Genomic DNA, 25930 nt, shown 5'->3' with positions numbered 1-25930 from the left:
GTTGTTGTCCTTTCAAAATATTTGAATCTGATTTAACCAATTGAATCAAAGCTAATAATTTCACAGACAATATTTAATTTGAATATCGTGTATATTTTGAATATCGTGTACTTGATTTGCATAGGACTATAATTTCGTCTTATCATAAAATAGTTCTTGACGTTATCTTTTCTTAATGCTTAAATTTGGATGTGGAATTATGGTTTTTGTTTTTAATTTTACATTCGTGCGCACATGAGTTTCCACGGGTTCAAAAAGACTTTGACAGCCTAGGCGACGAGTGTTGGTTCACACCATAGATTTCTTAATAAAGTGTTAGGAGAGATCAATCTGCTAATTAGATAATAAAAAAGTGTAATAATTGTAATAATTTATCGTACTCATGTTAGTAGAAAACGATTTGATAATGAATAAAATCACATTAACAGTATTGTACGGTTTGTATTTTTTATACAGAGTTGATGCCTGTGATAAACAAAACAGTAAATATCTATTTTTCATTTACACATTCTTTGTATTACGAAATAAGTGTGCAATAAACGTAATAATTTGGCAGATGATAGTACAACTATACGCAAAGACTCATACCAATAATGTGGGCTTGACATGTTACTCAAAAACCTTCCTACACAAGTAAAACGGTAATTAATTCGACGTTTCATAATGTATTGAACCACTCTACATATAAATAGAAACATTCAACTAGAACTAAATAGATGCCTATTTGAGGAGACGCTTGGCAATTCTATATCTAATTCAAAATTTGACTTGCAAATCAAACTATTCAGAAAAGACTAAGCTCTTCAATTTGGAAACCAGACGGACTGTCTTACATTTCAACTGCTCTATATAATTTCATTAATTTAACGTTGAAATCTCAAAAATTAAAACTGGGTAATTGTATGGAAGCTTATAAGGCCGCATTAAAAAATTCGGCATTTTGCGGCCCAGAAGTGATGCAAAACGGAATAGAGAAAAGAGAAGTTGGAAAAATAGAACATGTTGGTAGAAATGATCAGTTTGTGAAAGTTGACCATGTTGTGAAGCCAGAACATGTAAGAGTTGACCAATTTGTGAAGCCCGAACATGTGAAAGCCGACGAAGTTGTTAAACGTAATCAATTTACAAAAGTGGAAAATTTCAGGAGGAAAAGGCGATGTAAAAGTATATCTGCACAATCTATTAATGAAATTTCAGATCTTGAGGTAAGTGGGTTTTTATCATAACATTTACTTAATGAATTTGGATAAACTTGAAGGTTTTCGTTTATTGTTTTTAGCAGAAATCAGGCTGTTGGAGTTTTCTTATGAATTATCTCACATTTTGTCATGCCGGAGCCCTTCATAGCTTTCTATGAGTTGGCGTACAGTGGTAAAATTGGGCACATCTTTGTTTTTTGGTCTTTGTGGCTTGTTGTCTAAATGGCAATTATACCACATTTCCTTTTTCATAGGATTGTGTAATGGTAGATTCATTTGTGTCAAAACAGCACGTTAAAATTTCATTTTCAGTAAAATAAAGCACGAAAATTCTGCACCTGACCACTATGCACAATAAAACCAATGATCGCATTGGTTTCAGTCCGTTTCTTAAACTTTCATATCAAATATAAACAATTTTTAATTCTAAATTATTTACCGAAAATGTGAATGTATTTCTTGGCTTTTCCATTCTTTGTCGATCCGACAACGGAATACGTCACATATTGCACTTTTTGTTCTTGTTTATTCCAACAACATATATTTCAATATTTAACCAAGTATAAATAAACAAAATGTTTAGTTAAAGTTATACGTAAAAGAAGTATTATTCAACTCTGTAAGCTTTCGCTTTTGTGTTCATTCATTATTTTTGTTAAAACGCAAACTTATAAAAGAATACATCATCTTCTCATTGTTGAAGGCCGTACAATTGCCTATAATACTTATAAGTATTTTTATACTTATATTCTTTCTCTTTTTTTGGTAGGAACTTATGGGAATAATCAAAAGCCCCGTTTGCCCCAAAAACTATTATGAAAATTAAAACCTTTTATTGAGCAAATGTTTGCTTTATAAAAATTTGGAATTGAAATTTCATTTAATCTTTTCTAATGTCTAGAGGGTCATTTTAAGTCACTTAGTCGTCAAGCATGCCTTTTTGTTAAAATATCATAATCGTCGAAAGTGTCATTCTTTATTTTAAAATAAAAGTCACTTATAATTTGTGTGGTGTTGTTGCCTAATTTGACATTTCCTGTCATTGAAACAACTAACTTTTTATGCATATTATAAAATCCTAACTGATATCGTAAACTTATGAAAGACTATTTATTTGTCCTGGCAAAATATACCTCTATCTTAATGATTTCTGTACAAAACTCTTTTGACAGAATTCTTTGAAATCGTGAAATGAACGTTGTCCAAAATAATGGGCAGATGTAAAGAAAGAAATATTCTAAGGGCACCAGGACGTTCAAATTGGACACGCGTTATTCATCTGTGGGACACGACCATACCAACCTCATGTGATTTTTCCAAAGCATTTGATAAAGTATGGCATAATGGACTTATATATAAAATGAATTTTTATGGAATAAAGGGAAATTTACTTGCATGGAATAAAAATTATCTTTTTCAAAGAAAACAAAAAGTAGAAAGAAAACAAAAAGTAGTTATTAGAGATTCGTCTTCGTCATTGTCCATTGTTTTTGCGGGGGTCCCCCAAGGCTCTGTTCTCGGTCCCCTTTTATTTTTGCTGTATATAAATGATATTGGCGAAAATTTAATTTCACTGACTAGACTTTTTGCTGATGATACGTCGCTGGGATATTCCACCGCAAGCATTACAGACTTGGAGGTAGAAGTTAATCATGATTTAAACAAACTCAATGATTGGTCAAAAAATTGGTTAATGTCCTTTAACCCAGATAAAACGGAAATAATGATTTGCTCAAATACTAAGTTTCCAAGTAATTTAAGTTTTTCTTTCAATGGAATATCAATATCTAACACATCAAGTCATAAACACTTAGGAGTAACTCTCTCCCAGGACGCAAAGTGGAATGAGCACGTAGAAAATATTTCCAAAAATATTACAAAGCATTTAGGAGTCTTAAGAAAATTAAAATTTAAGATGAAAAGACAGAACTTAGAAAAAATGTATCTGATATATATTCGTCCTATATTTGAGTATGCTTGCGAAGTGTGGGACAATTGTGGTATTTGCTATTCAAACAAATTAGAAAAACTTCAACTGCAAGCTGCGAGGATTGTAACAGGACTGCCAATCTTTACTAAAACCGAGTATTTATATTTAGAGACTGGCTGGGAACCTCTTCACAGTAGGAGGCACAGAAGAAAACTCCAATTATTTTATAATATGTACAATGGTCTCGCTCCAAAATATTTATGTGATTTAATTCCCCCAACTATACAAAGTACAACTGTTTATTCACTGCGTAATGGCAATGACTTAATAGTCCCCTTTTGTCGACTCTCCTTAACAAATTCTGCATTTATTCCCTCGTCCATCAGAGAATGGAACAAACTTGATAATTCTATCCGTACACTTGATACCCTATCTAAGTTCAAACGCTATTTGTTGAATAATACATACGAAGCAAAGACTGTACCTAAGCATTTTATGTATGGTCCGCGGAAATTGAGTGTAATTTTAACACAGCTGCGATGTTCAGCCTCATTTCTAAATAACGACCTATTTGAATCAAATATAATACAAAGTCCATATTGTGCTTGTGGCGCTCCGCGTGAGGATTCATTTCATTTCTTCTTTAATTGCAATAAATACGCCGATATAAGGAACGATCTATTAACCAACATTCATCGTCTACAAGTGACAATAAATCTACAGTTGCTCACTGAGGGTAGCCAAACTTTAGCATACGAGGAAAACTGTGAAATCTTTAAAGAAGTCTTTAGATATATAAAAAAATCAAAAAGATTCCTTGTAGTATAATCAAATAAGATATGACTGAACAAAAAACATCGTGTCCACAGAATTTCATTTATTTTTTTTCTTTATATTTATATTATTTCCTATTTTTTCTTTTTTTCTATTATTTATAATTTTTCTTTTCTTTTTTTCTTTTTTTTTTTTTTTTCTTTTTCTCAATTCTCTATCCTTTTCCTTGTTAATTGCGTTAGGCTTTTTTTTTTCTTTCTTTTTCTTCTCTGACTGTGTAAATGCCTCATTTTACTATATCCTTCAATATATATCTACTGAACTGTGCATGCTCTGTATAATTGTTATTGTAATATTATGTAAAGAAGAAGACTTCATAAGTTGGTTAAACTTGTGTCCGATCCTTTTTGTATCTATGAGCAAATAAAATCGTTATAAACTAAAAAACTACCAACCTCATCAACAAAGGTCGTTTGGCTGTAATGGTTATGTCGGTATAGAACTTTAAGTACAATGTCTCTTGCATGAAAAATGTAAAGCTCTCTGCTCACTGAGGGGAATTTGCAAAAACTCTTATGTGCATGGGGTCCATGTGTTGTCTATTACAGAAAAAGACGCTTTTGGTATTCAGCATACATTCCTTTTGAATGGCAATCTAAATTTTTCAATGTTCATCCCAGTCGACTAACTTCACAGAACCTATATATTGAATATGTTGTTAATTTATTCTTGCCTCGAATACACGTGAAATATTTGCAAATGGGAGTTAAGCAAACAACATTTATTTGGTCATTAAAATTTGAAATGTTAAAGTACATGGTTGTGAATTTGAAAAAAAACCATTAGTACCGACATTTTTTAAATTCGAATTGGTGTAAAACATTTGTGTTAGGGCAAGTTATATTTTAATATGATTTTGAATTGTGTCTATTTATGAAAGGCAATTCGATCAATATAAATTTTAATTCCGCATTGATAATAGTTAAAAGAGTGTTCATATTGAAGTCGACCTTAACTCCTTCTGTGGGTTATGTCTATTGTAAAGTGGTCATATACTTTTATTACGTTGAATTAGCAAAAGCAACAAAGTTGTATTGTCAAACATGGTGTGCACATGACAGGGAATTAAACACAATTGTGTGTATCAGTCAGTTCCTTATAAAATTTAATAACTCTTTTGACTGCATCCTCTCTGGTTAATTTAATATCAAAATGAAAGAATATGTAATGAGACAATACGCATAGAATATAGATAGTACAACACATAGTCATGACAAAGTCTTCAACGGAAACATGGTAAGCTAAAGAACAATCTGTTTATGGATATAAGAGACCTGTTTAACCCCAACTAAAAGAAAACCTTGGACAAATATGAACAGAAAAACACCATTGATAGTGCTCATTTGCATCTAATTTGTAGTGTATATATAAAGATTTTAAAATTTAATTAACACTTTGTGTAAAGCTCCTTGTTTATTTTAATACCACACAAAATTATTGGAATCGTCAGTTTTTCATTTTACGAATCGAACAGCAGCCATTGAAATGCAATGAATACATAGCGATAATCAAGCAAACATATATGTTTGAATACTTAACACACCTAACCTTGGATTAACTTTAACCAGGTCTGCTCGATTTCAAAAGTCTGAAAAGTGAAACTCTTATCTTAAACAGAATTAAAACGTGTACGTATGAACTGGAATATTTTAACTATTCGAATCTGTCGGTAATCCTGCGTGTTCTGGTCTTGTTAAGATTACATTAATTTTTGATATTTTTGAAAGATTTTTGGGCCTGTTAAAGTTCTTTTAAGGTACATCATAAGTATATACTTTTTGAGACAGAATTTTCTTATAATTTGCCAAAATGAAGATTTTACTATGCTTTTTTCAAAAATATAATAAAAAGTATAGGTCACCGTGCTATTTTTCAAGCTATGAGTCGTTGAAAATTGCCTAAATTTGGTTAGATTGTTCATGAAAAAACACATTTGTGTGCATAAAAAAAATTCTATGAGATAGAATTTTGAAATAAATTGTGAGAAGATAGGTTTTATTATATGTTTTAAGAAAATAAAAAGAAAAAATGGTGTCACCGAACTTGTTTTCTTGCTACAAGTAAAAATTAAAAATTTCCCTATTAGTCCAGTATAATTTTTTTACTAAAGGAGTTATCTCTCCTTAAATGGCTCTTTTGAAAAAATGAATTTGTAAACAAGAAAAAATGATATTTATTCAAATATTTTGTATATAACAATAAATCACCAAGTTTTTATTATATAAATAAACAGTCTAACCATTTAATTGCTAATCTGTCTCCAAATTTGCAGACTTGGGCAAATAACTAGACCAATTTTGAACTGCGATTGTACAATTCAAGATGGGGGTATACCATAAATCTACCTTAACATGACATTTTGAAATGAGATACATATTTGGATGTTGTATCGACATATTTCATAATCAACGATTTTTTTCATCTACGTCTGCAAAAGAGAATGCTCACAAATCCACCTATTTATATGCAAATCAAAAGGCGCCATAATTCAGATAGCATCAAAGATTGTCTGCAAATTAGGAGATTTGTAATTATTGATTTGGGTCATGTAAGGTCGGCAAAGGAATTCAAAATGTTATACATAATATTATACACAAAACTGAATTTTGCGTTAGGTTTGAAAACTCCCACTCGCAACGTTTTTTTTTTTTATGTTTAAAAGTTTTCCTTTAACGAATCATCGTCATTTGATGTCTGTTTTCAATGTCTTTGTATCATTTAAATCTTTGAAATATTATCTATACATGAATTAGCTGATCAGTTAGCAGTTTTGTTAATATTACAAACAGATACAATTAACATTTCTCTATATTGGTAAAATACTCCAAGGTGAACAATAATCTTACATTTTATGTAGACAACCATTCATATCTATTCTACATCTTTGATTTCATTTTATCATTCAACTAATGTAAAATTTGGAATCTTAGTCTAAAGATCTTTTCATTGGTTTTATGCTGTTGGCACAAACAGAATTGTGCTAGAATGCTATTTGTCAACGATTGTCATGATACACTTACAGGTTCCGTTCCTGGATGTAGGGATTTTATCTATAGTGTGTATGTTCGACACGATTAACAGCTTGTAAACTGTGCGATTCACAACTCATTTATCCAACTCGATTGTTACTTAAAAACCCTGTCAACTTCTTCTTGTGTATCTAATACTCTCAATTTCCTCATTTATCATTGTATTAAAGAATTTGGATAGCATTGATGGCATCTACAGCCCTTCTGGATTAGGCAAAACAACATCGATAGTATTCAGTCTTAAAGATCAAGTGGGATGTCTGGCGAACGCACTCAAGATTTTTCAGGTATTTATTTATGTTCACTTTTGAAAATTAAGTTTTTTTTCGGTTTTACTTTAGTTTTAGTAGTTATTAACTAAACAATCTTATTTTTATTCGCATTTAGCACTGAAGTAAGTCGGGTTCTTTATATAATATGGCATGTCACAAAAGGTCAAGTCAATTATTTAACAAGACATGACGAACTGAAAAGTCGTTAGTTAATTCAATAAATTAAACAAAGAGGAAAAACTTTTAACAAACGGAACTCTATAACAATAACTACAACTTTACCAAAATAACATCAAACGATAAAAATGCACTTTTACTGGTTGTATGTAATCCTATGGACACCAATTGCGCTCCTTTAATTGCATACTTGTTCATGTGTTGTTATGAATCACAATTTATGACCAAACTCAGTATAGATTCGTCTAAATTACATTTAAATGATAAATTTAAAAACACTTCCCGTTACTTTGATGATATTTTTGCTTTAATTAATCAAGAGCTTTCTAATCATACTGAGGAAATGCACGTAAAAGAACTTACTTTGAGTAAATCTTATATGAACGACGATAATTATCCTTTTCTAGATTTGGATATTTAAGTGTCACACGGGAAACTCTATACAAAACTTTAAGACAAACGAGACGATTTTTCTTTTCCCTAGGTTAATTTTCCTTTTTAGGACGGTCATTTTTAGTTGGCCCCTTCTTACGGTGTGTATATTTCACAACTCGATCGCTATATGCTAATGTCTGTAATGACGTTTTTTATTTCAATGAACGTAACTTATGTATAAATGGTAAATTATTAAGTCAGGAAATTCGTAACCACAAATTCATTAAAACTTTTTATGAAATTATTCCAGATACAAAGATTTGGTTAGACAGTTTGGCTGTAGCTGTAAAATTCTTATTTTAAACGGGATATCACAACCTAATTTTTACGTTGATGTTGTTTATAGGGCCTGTAAATTAAAGATACGATACATGTTAACCTAAAGATCCTTTAAATATTCCTAAAGGTTATCAATTTACCATTGTAAAAAGTCATTAAATATTTTTTTATCGGTAATTAAATTGATTTTGTCTTCGAAAAATAAGAAAATAACTAAATATACAGCTATACATGTACAGTTATGAATACGTATGATCCTACGTCCTGTCGGTTCTGTTAAATTATGTTTTGGCATTGCAAAAAGTCATGCGTTTTTTTAGTTTGTTCATGACTTTCTTACACTAAATCCGTTGGATATGTACTGATCGATACTTTAGTCGAGAGAACAAGATTTATCTGTTAGTTGTAATTGGCGTTAAACTAGCTTTTAGTAACTGCAAGTACTCTTATATCGGTGCTTTGTGTCTTGTTTTAATGTTATTTGTTTTGGGGTTTTTTTTGTGTGTGTTTCTTACCCATCTATTTAGTTAAGCCATTTGCAACTTATTTTTACAGTTTGTTTTTATATTGTGCTGTGTTGTTACATATCTGTCCCAGGTTAGATAAGAAGTTTACAAACACGTTTAACCCCGCCACATTATGTATGTGCCCGTCCCAAGTAAGGAGCCCGTAATTTAGTAGTTGTAGTTGGTTCATATCTGTCATATTTGTTTTTCGTAATTTGTATTGTTATAAATTAGTTCGTTAGTTTTCTTTCTTGAATTGTTTCCAATTTTGTCATTTTGGGACCTTTATAGCTGACTATACGGTGTGGGTTTTTATTAATGTTGAAAGCCGTACGGTGAGCCATAATTGCACTCGTGTGGATAGTTGTCTCATTGACAATCGTACTACATATCCCTATTTCTATATTGTTATTGCTCCTTCAAACTTTCTTTAACTGTTTATTTAAAAAGAGACCATACACGTATTTTACATCCGTAGAACATCACTGTTACTATTAAATTTGGCTTGCACATTGAGGTATTAATTATTTTAGAACTATCTCCAATCTACCACAATTATTTTTCTTTACGGAACGAGACATCACCACTGTATATAGTATATGAGTCATTTAAAAATGTACATATTTGAATTTTCGTTGCAATTGAGAATAATAAAATGTTTTGGAATATATACTTTTTTCAACATGACAACTCTTGACACCATATAGCAAGTGCGAAACAACAATACATCCTTTATTTCATACAGAACGGACATTTTGAAAACAAAAATGTCAACCTATTGTATTAGTATGACCCTTGCGCAACAGTGTAACATGAATTAACATTTTATGACACACTAAAGGAAAAAATATTGCACTTTTCATCTCGAGTACCAAATTTTAACAACTAAAGATACACTATTTTCAACAGATCAAAACAGATTACAAATATTTTCTAAAGCCAAATCCATTTCAAATTATTGAAAATATTTGTTCATGTATTACTTGTATTAACGTTTGAATGTTAAGTATGATGAAGTTCGTTTAAAAGATTGACTAGTATTTTCACTACTGATAAATTAGACTTGTGCAAAAAAAAGATGACCATGAAAATTAATTTACCACTGTTAAAACTAAAAACTGGATGTGTTTAATACAGAGTTGATTGATTATTCTGTAGTGTGTTACGTACGGGGTCAAACATGAACACTTTGTCAAAAATAAAACAAACTTATACTACTATATAATTATGAAGAAAGTGTATTATTAAATGTACAATAAATCGCCCCAACAAGAATGCACTGTGATAAACATATATATGTACAGGTTTAAATAAGAACATTTTGTCAACTACATAACGACATGTCAACTACGTAATAGTGCATGTTTTCTCACTCACAATACTGCTCTATTGTCATAGGAACTATACGTTATACGCATCTACTAGGCGTAAATTCAATCCTTGGTGTTGCTATAGATGTGTGATTTTTCAGGTTACAAAGTGAACGCGAAACCACGGTGTCACCTAGATTTATAAAATTAAATTCTTAATGATTTTCTCACAGTGCTACATTTTCGTTTCGGTTCCTGTCTTGAACCAGTAGTAGTGGTTAGTGATCTTCTCGATATCGTTGCCATTAAAATATCTTCATTGGGATTCTAAAATCAACTTGGTCTTTTTATTTGATGCATAGTAAGTCACTTTTATACTAGCAAAATGTGTTCAAATAGAACATAAGACCATAGAGATATATGGCGAATACACAATAATGCCCATTTTTTATGAACTTTGCCAATGAAATACCATCTGCCCTGTCTGTTGTCATGATGATGAGTAGGTCGCTATGTATAAAGGTCATTTCTACAATAGTATTTCTTGTTTTTGTTTACTGTGACGTCTTATTATTTCTTTGAACGATGATACAATCATACCACTGTATGTCTTGTGGATTAAACACTGTAAGTTCTATTCTATTTTATTTTCACCAATATATTTTTATCACAAAAAAATTTATTAATTGATATATTGCAAAAGTGTTTGAGAACAGCCAATAGAATATGTCAAATATTGATTGATGTGAGTGTTGAAAAATTTGGCATTCGAATCTTTGTGTTGAAAAAAAAATGTGATTTATACGGTATTGAAACACCACCCCAACGACACAAAAAGGGATCTAAAAGTCAACAAATTTGTTTTCACATCAATGTAATGTAAGTATTTCTGTCGTTTTTTTGTCTTTGTACTGATGAAGCCTCATTTTAAATATTTCAGTTCTCTCGTTTATGTCTTTTACTGATGAAGCCTCCCTTCAAAATATTTCAGGAACACCATATCAATGTTGTTCATATAGAATCCAGGAAGTCAAGGCGTTGTGATTCTATGTATGATATTTATATGGATATAGAGACGGATAACATCCGACTGGAAGAATTAATCAAGCGACTTAAGAAAGAGGTCAACAGTATATCTTACAACGATCTTCCAATACCACCATCACCGGCTACCGCTTCACGAATTACTTATTTAGGTAGGTAACAAAGAGGTGTCTGTAGGCTTTTCTTTTAATACAGTCCTGAAATGTACAGTGTTTGATTATGTTTTTGTTCTTTAAAATTAATGAATGGAGTGCGTCCTACCTCGAAAATGTAACATTCAATCAGATTGGTCAAAACAAAATAGAAAACAAGAATAACAGAAAATTATGCAATAAAACATTTTAACCCAAATTAGTATGAAGTAAAAAGCTAACTTTTCAGTTTGTCATAGTCACAATTCAATCCTGATGCTTTTCTTATTCGTAAATGTGACCACATTTACCGGAGTGAAACATGAGTCACCTTTCATGGTACCATAGTGCATGTATAAACCACTTGTCCTTCTGTGGCAAATGGGTTCGTCACCCCACCCCACCCCCCTACACGACTGTATAAGCTAGAACTGTGTTTCTTAATACTGTTTCTAATTGATATTCTTATTTATTGTTGTTTGTTTTTCATGTTTTGTGTATTTCATCTTCCTCTGAATTTTGTTTTATCTTCCAATTTGTGGCTTCAGGCTGTTTCTTTGAGGTTTTGTTCACTTTTATATTCAGATGATGAACTACAGAATATACCGTGGTTTCCTAGAAAAGTATCTGACTTAGATAAGTCTGCGAACAGAGTATTGATGTATGGGTCAGAACTTGATGCTGATCATCCGGTATAGTCTTTTTACTTTATTATTTACAAGTCATAAAGTAGTTTATGAACCACAATATAATTATTGCTAATAATCCAACACCTCATAGGAATGACGACTCGATATATCTATATATATTCAGCTAAACACTGAGTGAGCTCCTTGACGACGTTTCTTATAACAACGCCATAAAAATAATCTTTAATACGAATACGAATATCCAATTAAAATAATATTCGTAAACATAATGTTTCAGAGAAATTAGTATACTATTATTATCATAATATAATAATAATAAAATTGAGAATGGAAATGGGGAATGTGTCAAAGAGACAACAACCCGACCATAGAGCAGACAACAGCCGAAGGCCACCAATGGGTCTTCAATGCAGCGAGAAACGTCCGCACCCGGAGGCGTCCTTCAGCTGGCCCCTAAACAAATATGTATACTAGTTCAGTGATAATGGACGTCATACTAAACTCCAAATTATACACAAGAAACTAAAATTAAAAATGATACAAGACTAACAAAGGCCAGAGGCTCCTGACTTGGGACAGGCGCAAAAATGCAGCGGGGTTAAACATGTTTTTTTGAGATCTCAACCCTCCCCCTATACCTCTAGCCAATGTAGTAAAAACAAACGTACAACAGTACGCACAGTAAAACTCAGTTTAAGAGAAGTCCGAGTCCGATGTCAGAATAGGAAACAAAAGAAAATAAACAAAATGACAATAATACATAAATAACAACAGACTACTAGCAGTTACTGACATGCATTAATATGAAATGGTTCATTTTCGCAACAAAACAGAACATACACTACATATCCTTTCGTTTCTAGGTATTTTGTGCCATCAATTGGCAAATGATGACAGCCCCGTCTGAATTTACGTATAAAAATACATTATATATAAGAGTTTATGGACTAAATAACATACAAAAAGAGCTAATTTCTAAATATTCTAAAACAAATTGTTTTGTTTGAATTAAAAATAAGACCTTTCATGCATTGTATTGACGTGAGCGCTAAACCATCATAGGTATTGGGTCGCCTAGAATGCCGGTGCGATGCTACACAAACAGCGATATGACGAAAAGATGAAATTATATCGTATCGAAAGACCAATATTTTGGCACAAAAAATGACCTACGTCGGTGTTTTTACAATGAGATTCTTAATACAAGTTTAAAGGTATTCCTAACCATATATGGTCATTTTGAATGTCAGAGTAGAACGTAAATCTCGAAAAGCCTTGTATTTCACACAAAATCAATTTGTGCTAACATTCTCAAATTAACTCTTTGTGACAAGAGTTAATTTAAGGATATATCAATGTGTTACAAAGTCTTCACGTCATTAAATTATCACTTTTTATGAATTAATATTTCGAAACAGCGCCACCATAACTAAACGAATTATTCACGTTAAAAAAGAGAATTATAAAAGAAAACCTCCGGTATTTCAAATGCATCTGGAGCGCTGTTCTTATTTTTTCAAGTAAAAAAGAGCAAACGTCCTGTGCCCATAAATTCAGTGATAAAGTTCGAAAAATGAACGAAAAAATAAGAGGGAACAGGACGTTTGCGCTTTTTTTTTACCTGTAACACTAAAAGATTTTTGCGCTCCAACATTTGCGCTTTAAACTTTAATACACCTATACTGAATTATAGGGCATTTGCGCTTTTTATCTATAAAATCGTAATAAGTTGAAAACGCAAAATTAAAATCAACTTATATATAAAGTGGAAACGTCATTCCTCTCGGTGTTCATTCTATTGCCTGGAAAATCCGAGGAAATGTAACATCATTGGTAATCTAAGCTTATTTCAATTGGTAATTCAAGATCGAACATTGATTTTTAAACCCGCTACACTGTTTTGAATATTTGTACACCCTTTTGAGTTTTAACATTCCTGCTGAAAGCAAATCTAGAAAAGAGATTTGGACACACGACATTCATAAAGTGGTTTGTTCATTAACTGTTTATGTTGGCTTTAAAATAAAGAGTCATGGTTGTTATTAGGAATTCATTTTTATTCGACCTCTTTTCATCTGACACAAGCATGGTAGTGATAAATTCAGTCATTAGCACTCTCTTAGGAATACAAATGGTACATGTGAATTACATGAATCTCTTCCAGCCCGGGTAACGGGAGAGAAATATGAAACACCAAGACTAAAATGTTCTGTTGCGCAAATGTCCTTTAAAAAGCGTAAACGTCGCGCTTGTTTTTATTTATTCATCACATACTTATTTCTATATATCCATTTTTTTGGTTCAATTTTGACTTTTAGTATATACATTTTTCATATATTAAATCTTCACTATGCATTTCAGTTATATAATTTTGACATTTCAGGGATTCAAAGACAAGGTTTATAGATTAAGGAGAAAAATATTTGCAGATATTGCTTTCAAGTACAAATAGTAAGTTTAAGTACAAAATCGTAATCCGTTATCCGATTTTTTGAGAATGAGTTATACATTTGATGTTATTTCTATACATTCTTTTGAATTGTAAGAAAAATGCCGGTTCCATTTAGAGGGAGCACCTGCTAATCCTCTTCCATATATAGCTTCCTATCTGGTGTTCAACAGTATATCAGAAAAGTACGAGTTATCTTTCTTGACCGAACTGAAATTATGAAAAAAGTAATACATGCAATTGGCAATCATTTATGGAATCTCTTTGTCACAAAGGGCCACTGATATGCTTCATACGTTGTAGCGGCCATAATCCAGTTCTCTGTTCTTCGTTTATCACTTCACTCACTACATGGAACTTATCTTGGTGTATTTACTTGCCACAAATAACCATACGGATGTCACTAGTGGAATAATTTAATTTTTTTAAAGATGATGGTCGGTGCCTATTATCACCTGAAATTGTATTCTAATATATACGTTATAATTCCAGTAGTATCTTTTTTGATAAACTGTATGATTCTTGAAAAATTTAATCGTTGCAGAAGGAAAGTGAAAAAAAAATTTATTTCCATTGAAAATTAGGGAAAATATAAATTCAACAATGAGTTTTCTGTATATAATTGAAAAAAATAGCTTGATTATTTAAAGTCGTAGAAATGTTGATCGGGAGAAGACCCATGCCCTGCATAAATGTTGACAGGTCGGTGTCTATTCTTTTTGTTAAATGTTTTAATATAATTTAGGGTTCAACTCTCTCAGACAAAGCTATCCTTGAATTAAGACATTTTGCTTCTCTGATAACGTCTTCGGTCTTTGTAGCTCAACATGTATTTGTATATGTCTTTTTATTTCCCTAGTTTTTGGTTCTGAATTATCCAGATAACAATTATCCACTAATTTAAGGTTTATTTTCTTTTGCCAGTCATGAAAACGTTATTGATAGACGTATAATTTTTCACACAATAGATGATTCACCATGTGAGCCTTATCAAGCCCTAATAGTTTTACTGCTTTTGTGTAATATAAATGCATTGTAATATCTAGATATAAAAAGGCTGCAAATGTACTAAGCTTAAGTTAACCTTCTAGAACCATCTATTTGTTTTATCTTTATGGAATGAAATCAAACTGAAGATGTTTATGTGTAAATCAGGACGTAAAATTGGCCTTGGGGGAGTAATTTCATTTTCCACCTCGATTACCTTTAAGGTAAAAACAAATTGACGTCCGAGGATTCATTAACGTCATATCGGGAGGGATAACTATAAAATATGTATACAATTTTCTAACGTGAAATCAAAGAAATTATTTCGACATATAGAACATCGGTAATGCCATAAAAGGATAATTTGTTGTGATTGTATCCTAACTCATGAATATTTATTGCTTATCAGTTAATGTTGTAGACCTTTTGTTTTATCTCAGTATCATTCTTGGCAAATCCGTCGAAATATTACTGGTATTATCTTATTTGTGAGTAAGGTCGATTCTGATTTGGCGATTGTCGCCTAATTGTGATGAATGCATTCTATGAAAAATGTTTTGAGTGTTAAAACATCAGTTTTAGCGTTTGTATAAGTAACAAATAGTTAAATAAAGCCACACCAATAAATAATGGTAATACGACTTTGATACTTTTTATGGTTTGTAATGGCAGACGAAATAATAATTTTTCCAATGATTTATGTTATCAATATCTGTCAAAAGGTCTAAACTACAATGAATTTATAAAATTTTAATGCTGAATCTCTGACAAATTAGTAAAAGTAGCAATTTCTAACAGCTAAATAGATGGACGTAAATGAAGGAGATACGGAGAAATCATCAATTAGTCAGAAACCCTACAAAATAACCCCAAAGGAATAGACATATAATGGCCATCATGATGTCGCTAAATGTAATGAAGGTTCAAAACATAAAGGAAGCTTCAAGTAGATTGGATATATTACAAGTAATGATCAATTCTTCAGACATCTCTGAAAAACAACACCGATTCGAAAAATTGGCAAAAACCAAATAAATAAATAACTATACAAATTGTTTGTGGAACACTCGGAATAATTAAGAACATTCTCAACTCAAAATATCTAAGTCTTAAAATATAACCAGGAGATCTTTAACTTGAAATGAGGTGATCTATATATAATTGATTACCTCTTTAAGTGCAACACTGATAATTTGACAACTAATAAAGTGTTTACAACGTTTGCGTCTAATAAATCAATGTAACAAAACGACAGACAACAGAGTATGTATCAGCATTAAAACCGACAACTTCAATTCACTAGCTACATGACATATATATTATTTTTGAATATGTATAAACTGAAATATGAGACCCTCATCATTGCTAAATCTACAATACAAAAACCAGTGAACACATTGTATGCTTATTTCTTAAATGATAAAAAAAATCATCAGTATAGAAAAGGGAGATGTGGTATGTTTGCCAATGAGACAACAGTCCACCAGAGAGAGTAATTAACGACTACAAGTCACCGTACGGCCTACAACAATGAGCAACACCCATAGCATACCGTACATAAAAGAATTAGGCCGAGTTAAACATGTTTGTTAGTGCTCAATCCCACCCAACCTACCTAAAAAACTAAGACAGTGGTGTAACAGGAAATCAGAATAAACCGTAAAAATCTGTAAAAAGGCTCTAATCATCAAATCGATATTTTCAAGAACAAAACAACAAACGGAATCACAAAGGACACACAGTGCCGATCTTAGAGTACTCGCAGTTAAGGAATACAAGTTAAAAGCCAAATTTCAACTAATAAATGAATTATGTTAATTCATGTAATTTCTCTTAACAAACATAGCGTTTATTGAGAATGAGTGACAGGAGAGACTATTGTTCGATACGAAATACATTACAATAACGAAGAGTGAATTCGTAAATTTTTTTCACATAAAACTGACATTATATTTTCCTTATCTTTTGACAGCGGAGAACCTATACCTAGAATAGATTATACTGAAGAAGAGGTTACAACATGGTTAGTACATATACTAGAAACAAGTTTCGAACATTTTTGGCAAAATAAGATTAGAGATAAACATATCTATTCAAAATGGTTTATCAATATGACATATTGCAGGTCATTGTAAATTATCATTGATTTGTGTTTGATTTTTTTATATTTGAAATTAAGACTAAAACTAAAAAAATGTATTATTCAACGAAATTAGTCGAAAATTTTCAAATTGTCAACCTCCAAACCATTTTAACATAATCATTTTTTTCATGGATTTGTTGGATTTCTATCCATAAAACCTCAGTTTTAGGGTGTAATTAAAACTCCTGATTTGTACTTGTATTTGCCGTTGGTTTTTGAATATTGGAGTTTGAAATAACATTAACAGTACCATTTTTTCTGCAAAAGATGAGTATTTTGAAAATGAATGTATAATCAGTGATGTTAGAGGCAAAAGTTAACAAAAGTTGAAAACTTATAAAAAATAAAAAGTACATAAAGTAAAGCCAAACCCAGACAAGGAATAGAGCTATGTTTGTGAAGGAGATACATTCATTAATCTCGAATATAATCAAAATTTTATAACAGCAACTTTCAATTAAACAATATCCGTATTTCCATACCGAAGTACTGGCTACTGGGAAATAAAATTACATTTATAGCTTGATTATTCACGGTTACATATATGAAGGAATGTATCTGACTAATTTTATTTATATATTTGACTAAACATTGTAACGTTAATATTGTAGGGGAACTGTTTTCACAGAGCTGATGAAGCTTTATCCTTCACATGCATGTCGAGAATATTTAAGAAATATTCCTCAGCTTACTGAATTTTGCGGATATAGGTATGTTTTAAAAGAAAAGCGAAAACGTATTTGAGAATTGATGCCTCACAACTGTGGTGGTAACCAAAAAGGAAATTTTAAAAAGATAGCCTCATTGACAACTTTAATTATGTAATACCAGACAAACTTATCCCGGTATCGAGATATGGTCTTATTGTCTCATTGGCAATCATGCCACTTCTTTTTTATTTATAGTAATCGAGCACTGATCTGGATAGCCTTTATATAGATACACACACATATATGTACTGATATATTTTAATATTTATACAAATTTAAACAAAACGTCAACAAATATCTAAAACAAAATTGTGATACATTACCAACATTTACCATGCTGCGACACTTGACTCGAGATGTTGCGACGCATGAACTATTGACATCACACAACACTATCACTTTAACAAAACTTTACGATAAAAGAGATGGTTTCGGCTTTTTAGTTGAGAAATTTCCATTTCTATGTATGTTCATCCCATCAGCGCCTGCATATGGAGTCTCTTTGTTGATACAATATAACAGATCCTGCATTTCCTATCATGATTTCTTTTGGTTACATCAAGTGTGTACTTACCATGTGCAGCACGTGTAGAAATTAGTGTACTTGAGATAACTACCGGTAGTGGCTGGATTCGTTTTGCTCAGTCATTGGTTTTCTATGTAGTTTTTTTGAGCCTGTTGTTAGTCTTTTCATCGTTATTGTTTATTTGCCATGATCTTTCGGTCTCTCTTCGACTTTGATTCTCACTTTGGTATCGTCCGCCTCTTTTTGCACTGTGGCATCGACGTTTTCTTTTGTGGCTCAAAATTTACGGGAACGTCCGTGATACCATGCAGTAAGTGGACAATTAGCGGTAAGTTGTATTGATGAGTTGGCTATCTTAATTAATAGTTTACATACACGTACTTTGATTAATGTTATAAAATTACTTCTTACAGGAAAGATAATGTGCCACAGCTGGAGGATGTATCCGAATTTTTAAAAGGTATTATTCTTTTTTAAATCAACCATGTATTTCATACTTAACTTAGTCCAATGAATTGGAAAAAAAACTTTGTAAATAGATGAATAAAATCAGTTTTACTCTTAGTTTATAACAATTTGAAATGTCCGGATTCTCTAATGCTTTCTGATTCATTTATAATGTTAGCTTTATATTAATTATTACTTACAGAGAAAACAGGATTTCAACTTCGTCCTGTTGCTGGGTACCTGTCATCACGTGACTTCCTAGCTGGTTTGGCTTTCCGAGTGTTTCATTGTACACAGTATATAAGACATAGTTCAGATCCCTTATATACACCTGAACCGTATGTACATGATTTATACAAAAATTACGATATGTAATATGATTTTCGTGCTTCATAACACGTGTTTCTTAAATATCCTACATTTGGTACGCTGCAAATCTAGAAAGACAGAAACGTAAGACACTTGAGACCTAAAAACCATAACAACATAACTTAAAAATCGAATATAGCTTTGCCTGGTGGTGTCTAGAGCTGACAATGCGCAAAACACAATCACTAGCTATAAACATTCATTAAATATCTAATAATTCAGAGGCAAAAGGCATTCCACTGTTTAAAATCAAATTTTAGACGAAAAATTGCCATTGCTGGTTGTTTTTATTATATAAAAATGTACTATAATAGACCAATAGTAAACGAGACTTTATTATTTATTTTCGTAAACAAGCGAAGTCTCAAGAGGTATAGAAAAGAAGACAGAGCTTGTGTAGCGCTGGAATAAACTGTGAAATATAGTTTATTCTCATAAATTTGAAAATGGTTCAGTATGAGCCAGTAATCATTTGCATGTATTTATCAAGCTGTTTGTGGTTGTCTTACATATATGTTTCATGTTGCAGTGATTGTTGCCACGAATTACTTGGACACATGCCACTATTAGCGGATCCTAGCTTTGCACAGTTTTCGCAAGAATTGGGACTGGCGTCACTTGGTGCTAGTGACGAAGCAGTACAGAAATTAGCTACAGTAAGTTGTCAAAAACAGCTATTGTTTATAAAAAAATAACCCACGTTGATATATAGTAGCATAATCATGTGTATACTGGTACTTAGTTCATTTACGTCGCATCTTTGCATTATAAAGATTCTTTTCTATTTTCCAGCTTTACTTCTTTACTATTGAATTTGGATTATGTAAACAAGACGGGCTTATGCGTGTATACGGTGCTGGACTTCTCTCTTCTATTGGAGAACTTAAGGTAAGACATTTGCTTGGCCCGTCCAAGCGCCTGGACTCACTCAGGGTAGAGTTTATACGATTTCGACTTTTTGATACTTCCATTCTATGTTTTTTCTACCTGTATTTGTGTTTTAACTGACATCGAATAACTTCTTCTATGGTGCCTGTATACAATTGAATGAACCGCTCTAATCAATTATTGGTGTTGCTTCATGCATGTTAAGTTTTAACCATCATCTCAATATAAGAGAAGTTGAAATAAATTATAATACTAATGACTGATTACTATTATCTGAGAACATTTTCGGTGTGACTGTAAAACCATAACGGACGCTTTCTGAAATGATGGGCAATATTCACTATATGCATTCAATCTTACTTTTGTCTGAGTAATATTTCTATTTTTCAAGCATGCATTAACGGACAAGTCCAGGAAAATACCATTTGAACCAGTTAGAACATCTAAACAGGAATGTCTTATAACCACTTACCAAGATGTATACTTTTATACCGAAAGCTTCGAGGAGGCAAAGGACCGTATGAGGTATACTTATATTTCAGTTATGACATATGTAACTTAGGTTATCTTAAGTGTGATTAAAGGACTTTACGGATTGTTTCCTTTTGGTTTTTCTGATTTCGTGGTCTCAACTTAATGTGAAGAATTTTATAACGGAAGTACCATACTAATAAGACTTTGATATCTACTATAATTCATTGCTATCGGGTATTGGACTACTTAATTCTGGAAGTATCACACACTGATGTTACAGTCGACATCAATTAAAAGATGCACTATTTTTTAAATGTAGCAATTTCTACTCCCAGGCATAATAGGCCATAACCAGATTTGGTTCAACTTTCAATTATGTCTTATGTAGATGAAACGCGAATCTGGCGTATTAAATTATACTCCTGGTATCATTGATGAGCGTGTAATACCAGAGACATATAACACATATCTCTGGTAATACCTTCTGGAAGTATTATTGTCAGATTTCCTTTAATAATTTCATTTTGTACATAGGTTAAGAACTTATGTTGCAAAACTTCTAAGGCCTATTTTTTTGTGTGGCTATAATCGTGTAAGCGTACATTTACAATCATATCAACACAATTGCTATGATTTCCTTGCGCGCAACATTTGTTTTTTGCATAGCCTTCATCAGGTACGATAGTCTCCAAAAGCTTAAAAAGCCAAAACAAGCATACCTTTTAAGGCGTAAACACCAAAAGGGTCTTAACAGCCAAAACCCCCTAAGGTCAGTATTGCCTGATGGAGTTGTAACCTTGGTTCTAACACACTTGCATAATTTTATGTACTGGATATTTACAAACAAAACTTATATTGGATTTTTGTAGTAAGTAATTGATTCTAACTGTAGTATTTATCTTAGTCAGAATTATTCAACATAAAATAACATACGAACACATGAAAAACATTAAATAAGACAGCAGATGTAGCAAAAACAATAAATTTGTGTATTACGTTTCTAGCATATCTCAATAAATAAATACATATAGGTGTTATATAGAAAACAATCAATTATGTATTTGTGTTTTATTATTATTTTCTACTCCACTATATTTTTTCTATTGTATAACATGATTGAATAGGATGAAATGAGTTGACCACTAGATTTCTATGTTGTCAACTCGATCGATCAAACATTCAATCAACATTGCAGTCTAGATATAAAATCGCAAAAAAAACATACTCACCAAGACCTTTTTGTCCAAGTTCTTAAAATTTACTTGAAGATGACCTATTTTTGTATTCAGCATTTAATTGTTCACAGCATGCATCAAAATTAACTTCACTTTTAGTCGATCAAGTAAAAACTTATTTTGTAATACAGGTATATACTACAAAGGTAAGATTATATTTTATAATTCATTTACAAGAAGGAAAATTTCAAGAATATAAACTCCAACAACAAACTGTTTATCTAAACGTTGCCTTAATTTTTTTTAGACAATATGCTTGTACTATTAAAAGACCATTTGCTGTCCGATATAACCCATACACACAAACTGTTGACGTACTTAACAACACTCGTTGTATTGCCAATGCTGTTAGTGAATTACGTGGCGATTTGTGCATAGTAAGTGATGCACTTAGACGTTTACAACAGATAGAAATAGAGGAAGAGGAAGAGTTAGAGGCAGAAAGAGAAGCAGAAGCACCGAGAACTCCGAGGCAAATCAAATCGAATTAAAAAATAAGAATGCCGAGCAATTTATATCAAAAAGAGTTCCTCTTAGGACATATATACGCGAAGATGTATCACGCAAAAAAGATTTCTCATCTATGTATTGACTTAGAACTAATAGTATAGATATGAACTCATAACTCATGCCAAAAGCATGTAAGATATATAAGCATTCTACTTGGGAAACAACTGACGATATAGCCCGAAGGTATGAATTCATAGGTTATTGAACACTTATTTCATGTTAGATTTTACTTATAATCTACTTCATCATGTATTAACATCAATAAAATAGTGAAGAAACAAACAAAGTCTGTATTACTTTTACTAAAAAGGGGACAATCTTTTTATTTTAAATGTTCCACAGCATATATCGTTTTTTAATAAGTATGTTGGGCCAACGTCCGGTCATTAGGAGATACCAAGACTTTGTTGATAAATATTCCTTATCAACTTCACAAATAATACATGATGGTCTTGAAGTATAGTTTCTAGGTACTGACGTTGTTTATCATCTTAATTACGTGTTAAAGTGTTCTTTTATTTGTCCTTGTATATTTTTAACCTTTACTGTTTATCCATTTTTGATTATATACCTATGACGTGGATCGATACTTATTCATCCCGCCGTTGTGTTATTGTGATATGGTCAATTTTGAGTTCTTGTCTTTCATTTTTGCTTTTGTACTTTGTCTATTATATGCCATTTTGTTTTTCTTTGTTGAAACTGTTATTTGTTTTTATAGTGATTAAGATTATATTGTTGACTGTACCCCGATTTTTGACCATTTTACCAATTATGTCTGTTTGTTTTGCTCACACATTGTTGTCAATATAATGGAATTCTATGCGACTGTCATACAAGTGAGAGGTTTAGCTATCTATAAAACCAGGTTTAATCCACCATTTTCTACATAAGGAAATGCCTGTACCAAGTCAGGAATATGACAGTTGTTTTCCATTCGTTAGATGTGTTTGAGCTTTTGATTTTTCCATTTTATAAAGGACTTTCCGTTTTGAATTTCCCTTCAAGTTCGGTATTTTTGTTATTTTACTTTCACTAATCGAAGACTGTTCCTCAAATCGTAGTCATATATGACGTTATAATTCAATTCGACTTCAAATCGACGACCAATTCTGATCTCTTTTATTCGAAGTCCATTTTCGCTTTCTCAAATCCATTCCTGGCTTCTCTGATCGACGTCCTTTTATTGGAGTATTGATATGACTTCATAGTTGCAAATACGTTTACTGAATGTAATTGTAAAGCATACATGTTTATACTGATGTTATAGACAAAAGATAGGCGAAAGATACCAGAGGGACATTCAAACTCGTAAGTCGAAAATAAACTGACGACGCCATTGCTAAAAAAGAAAAAGACAAACAGAAAAACAATAGAACATAAAACACAACATAGAAAACTAAAGACTGAGCAAAACGAACCCCACCAAAAACTGGGGGTGATCTCATGTGCTTCGGAAGGGTAAGCAGATCTTGCTCCACATGTGGCACCCGTTGTGTTGCTCATGTTAGTACAAACCCGGTAATAAGTCTAATTCGGTAGGTCACGTTCGAGAAAAGGGAACGGGATTGTAGTTACGACATTAGGAACATATCTGCTATCATCTGTGAAACTGATATTCCATAACGGTCACCCAACTCGTGATGGCGTCCGTAAAACTTACGAAGGGATGATTTCAACTTCACAACTTGGAACTCTTGGTTTAATAGCTTCCTTGTGAGCAGCAACCATCTATAAAGGAAATCATGATAGAAAATACAAGCCCTGGAATATGGTTTCAAATGGGAGATATATACTCCATATGCAGGCGTATATAGGCTAATTTCTTTTAGCCTTATTGAAGATATGAACACGAAATTTAAATTTGAACTTAATAGTTGAAACCTCACGAATTTTCAGAAAGACACTTTTGACAAATTAAGTAAAAAGTCAGTACAATTTCTACAAATTTTAATATCATAATTTTAACATTGAGTTCATTTAAACAAGTATTGATATCAATTTCAAAATGATGAATCCGGCATATCTGATCCTTTGCTATGACAATATCTCTACATCTGGTGACTGAGCTTCTATGCTGTAAACAAAAATATGAACATGAAAGGAATGAGACAATGCACATATAGAGGTCGACTGGATTAAGGTTTTCCATGCAATGAATAAGCCAATATTATCTGTTGTCGGTGCTTGTTTTGTTGTCAATTACTCCCGTACACTCCTACGTTTTGTGACTTCTTTGTAACAGGGTGTTGTCTTATTTGTCGTTTCCTTTCATTAGTCAACTCAGTTATTGAAATATTTATGCAACATAATAAGAACCGAAAAAAATCACTGCTGGTAACACAAATAGAGATCAAACTTGAAATAAAAGCAGACTATGATGGGGCTTCGTTTTATTTATGTATGGCGTCCTATTGGACGTCGATTTAGAGGATGCAAAATTCACTGCTCTACCATGGCTTTATTACTCCTAAGATGGCCATGGACACGGGCAAAATTTTTGTCTCCCAACAAACCACCTACGGAACCGTCAAAGAGTTAATGCAATACGGTTATTCATACATCCCGCAATGCAAAACGGACTTCCGCTTGAGATTGAGTTGTTTCAGTGGCAGTCTGAATTACCAGTCCTTTACTCCATTCGATCTGCATTACAGGACCCATCTATCAAATGTATTCTCGTCTGGTATATGCTTAATATTTTGGAACTGGACGTTGAAGAAAACAACAATAAATTTATCAGCACAGTCAATTCAAAAATAAGTTAGAGTTACGTTCAAGAAAAACTTCAACCACCAAGAATTTTTGCTAGACCCAGATCGACGTCCGTTCATTAAACCGAAGTCCGATCTGACATCACAGTCGCACCTCGAAGTCCAGAGTATTACGACTAAACTATTCGGGTAAGACCATTTCAACAATCAGATCTAAATTGACAGCAAGCAAATGATCTATACTCTCATGAATTGACCGCAGTGGACAAGTCAAAAAATTAACTGAAAAACTGAAAATGACTTAACAATTTATTGTTCAGATCTTTTAAGAGCTGTTCATATCAAAATGACCGTTTCAGAACAAAATAAGTTTACTAGTGCATGACATTCAGTTTCAAAATCTTCTTCTCCGCCAGAAAATCAAATTGTCGTCCCCTTACAAATGTTCCGTTAATATAAGCCACGTTCCCATCCTCCTGTCCTCGTGACAAACCTAATTATTTATCATCGATGTTTACTCGTCATTAGTAACATAATCAGTGCAGCTAGTTAAGATAGAACTATGCATCCTCCCAGAGCACCAGAAGTGTGTGTCACTCAATCATTAATTTGTTTTGTTGTTATCTGTGGGAATTATCCTAATCCTAGATATAATATATATTTATAGGCCATTGTTTTGTCT

General features: G+C 32.1%; 1 protein-coding gene across 1 annotated transcript; it reads left to right on the top strand.

Annotated features, from left to right (window-relative positions):
* The first annotated feature begins 902 nt into the window (after positions 1 to 902).
* Positions 903 to 22803, top strand: LOC127726022 (tryptophan 5-hydroxylase 1-like). Its single transcript, XM_052233318.1, has 14 exons — positions 903 to 1005; positions 1132 to 1205; positions 7163 to 7279; positions 10963 to 11167; positions 11732 to 11838; positions 14180 to 14247; positions 17205 to 17255; positions 17987 to 18085; positions 19025 to 19071; positions 19261 to 19396; positions 19957 to 20083; positions 20220 to 20315; positions 20707 to 20840; positions 22272 to 22803. The coding sequence occupies exons 1-14, from the start codon at positions 903 to 905 to the stop codon at positions 22513 to 22515; spliced, it is 1608 nt and encodes a 535-aa protein (XP_052089278.1). The 3' UTR covers positions 22516 to 22803.
* The last annotated feature ends 3127 nt before the right edge of the window (positions 22804 to 25930 follow it).

This window comes from Mytilus californianus, unplaced genomic scaffold, assembly GCF_021869535.1.
Source record: "Mytilus californianus isolate M0D057914Y unplaced genomic scaffold, xbMytCali1.0.p SCAF_15, whole genome shotgun sequence".
Taxonomy (NCBI): domain Eukaryota; kingdom Metazoa; phylum Mollusca; class Bivalvia; order Mytilida; family Mytilidae; genus Mytilus; species Mytilus californianus.
This window is presented reverse-complemented; position numbering and strand designations above follow the sequence as displayed.

What these genes read in the sequence shown, in the direction of transcription:
- LOC127726022 (XM_052233318.1), top strand. Translation starts at nt 903, where the DNA reads ATGGAAGCTTATAAGGCCGCATTAAAAAATTCGGCATTTTGCGGCCCA. An exon ending in GAAGAAGAGGTTACAACATG is followed by an intron (nt 17,256 to 17,986) that starts GTTAGTACATAT and finishes TTAATATTGTAG; the next exon opens with GGGAACTGTTTTCACAGAGC. An exon ending in ACTGAATTTTGCGGATATAG is followed by an intron (nt 18,086 to 19,024) that starts GTATGTTTTAAA and finishes TACTTCTTACAG; the next exon opens with GAAAGATAATGTGCCACAGC.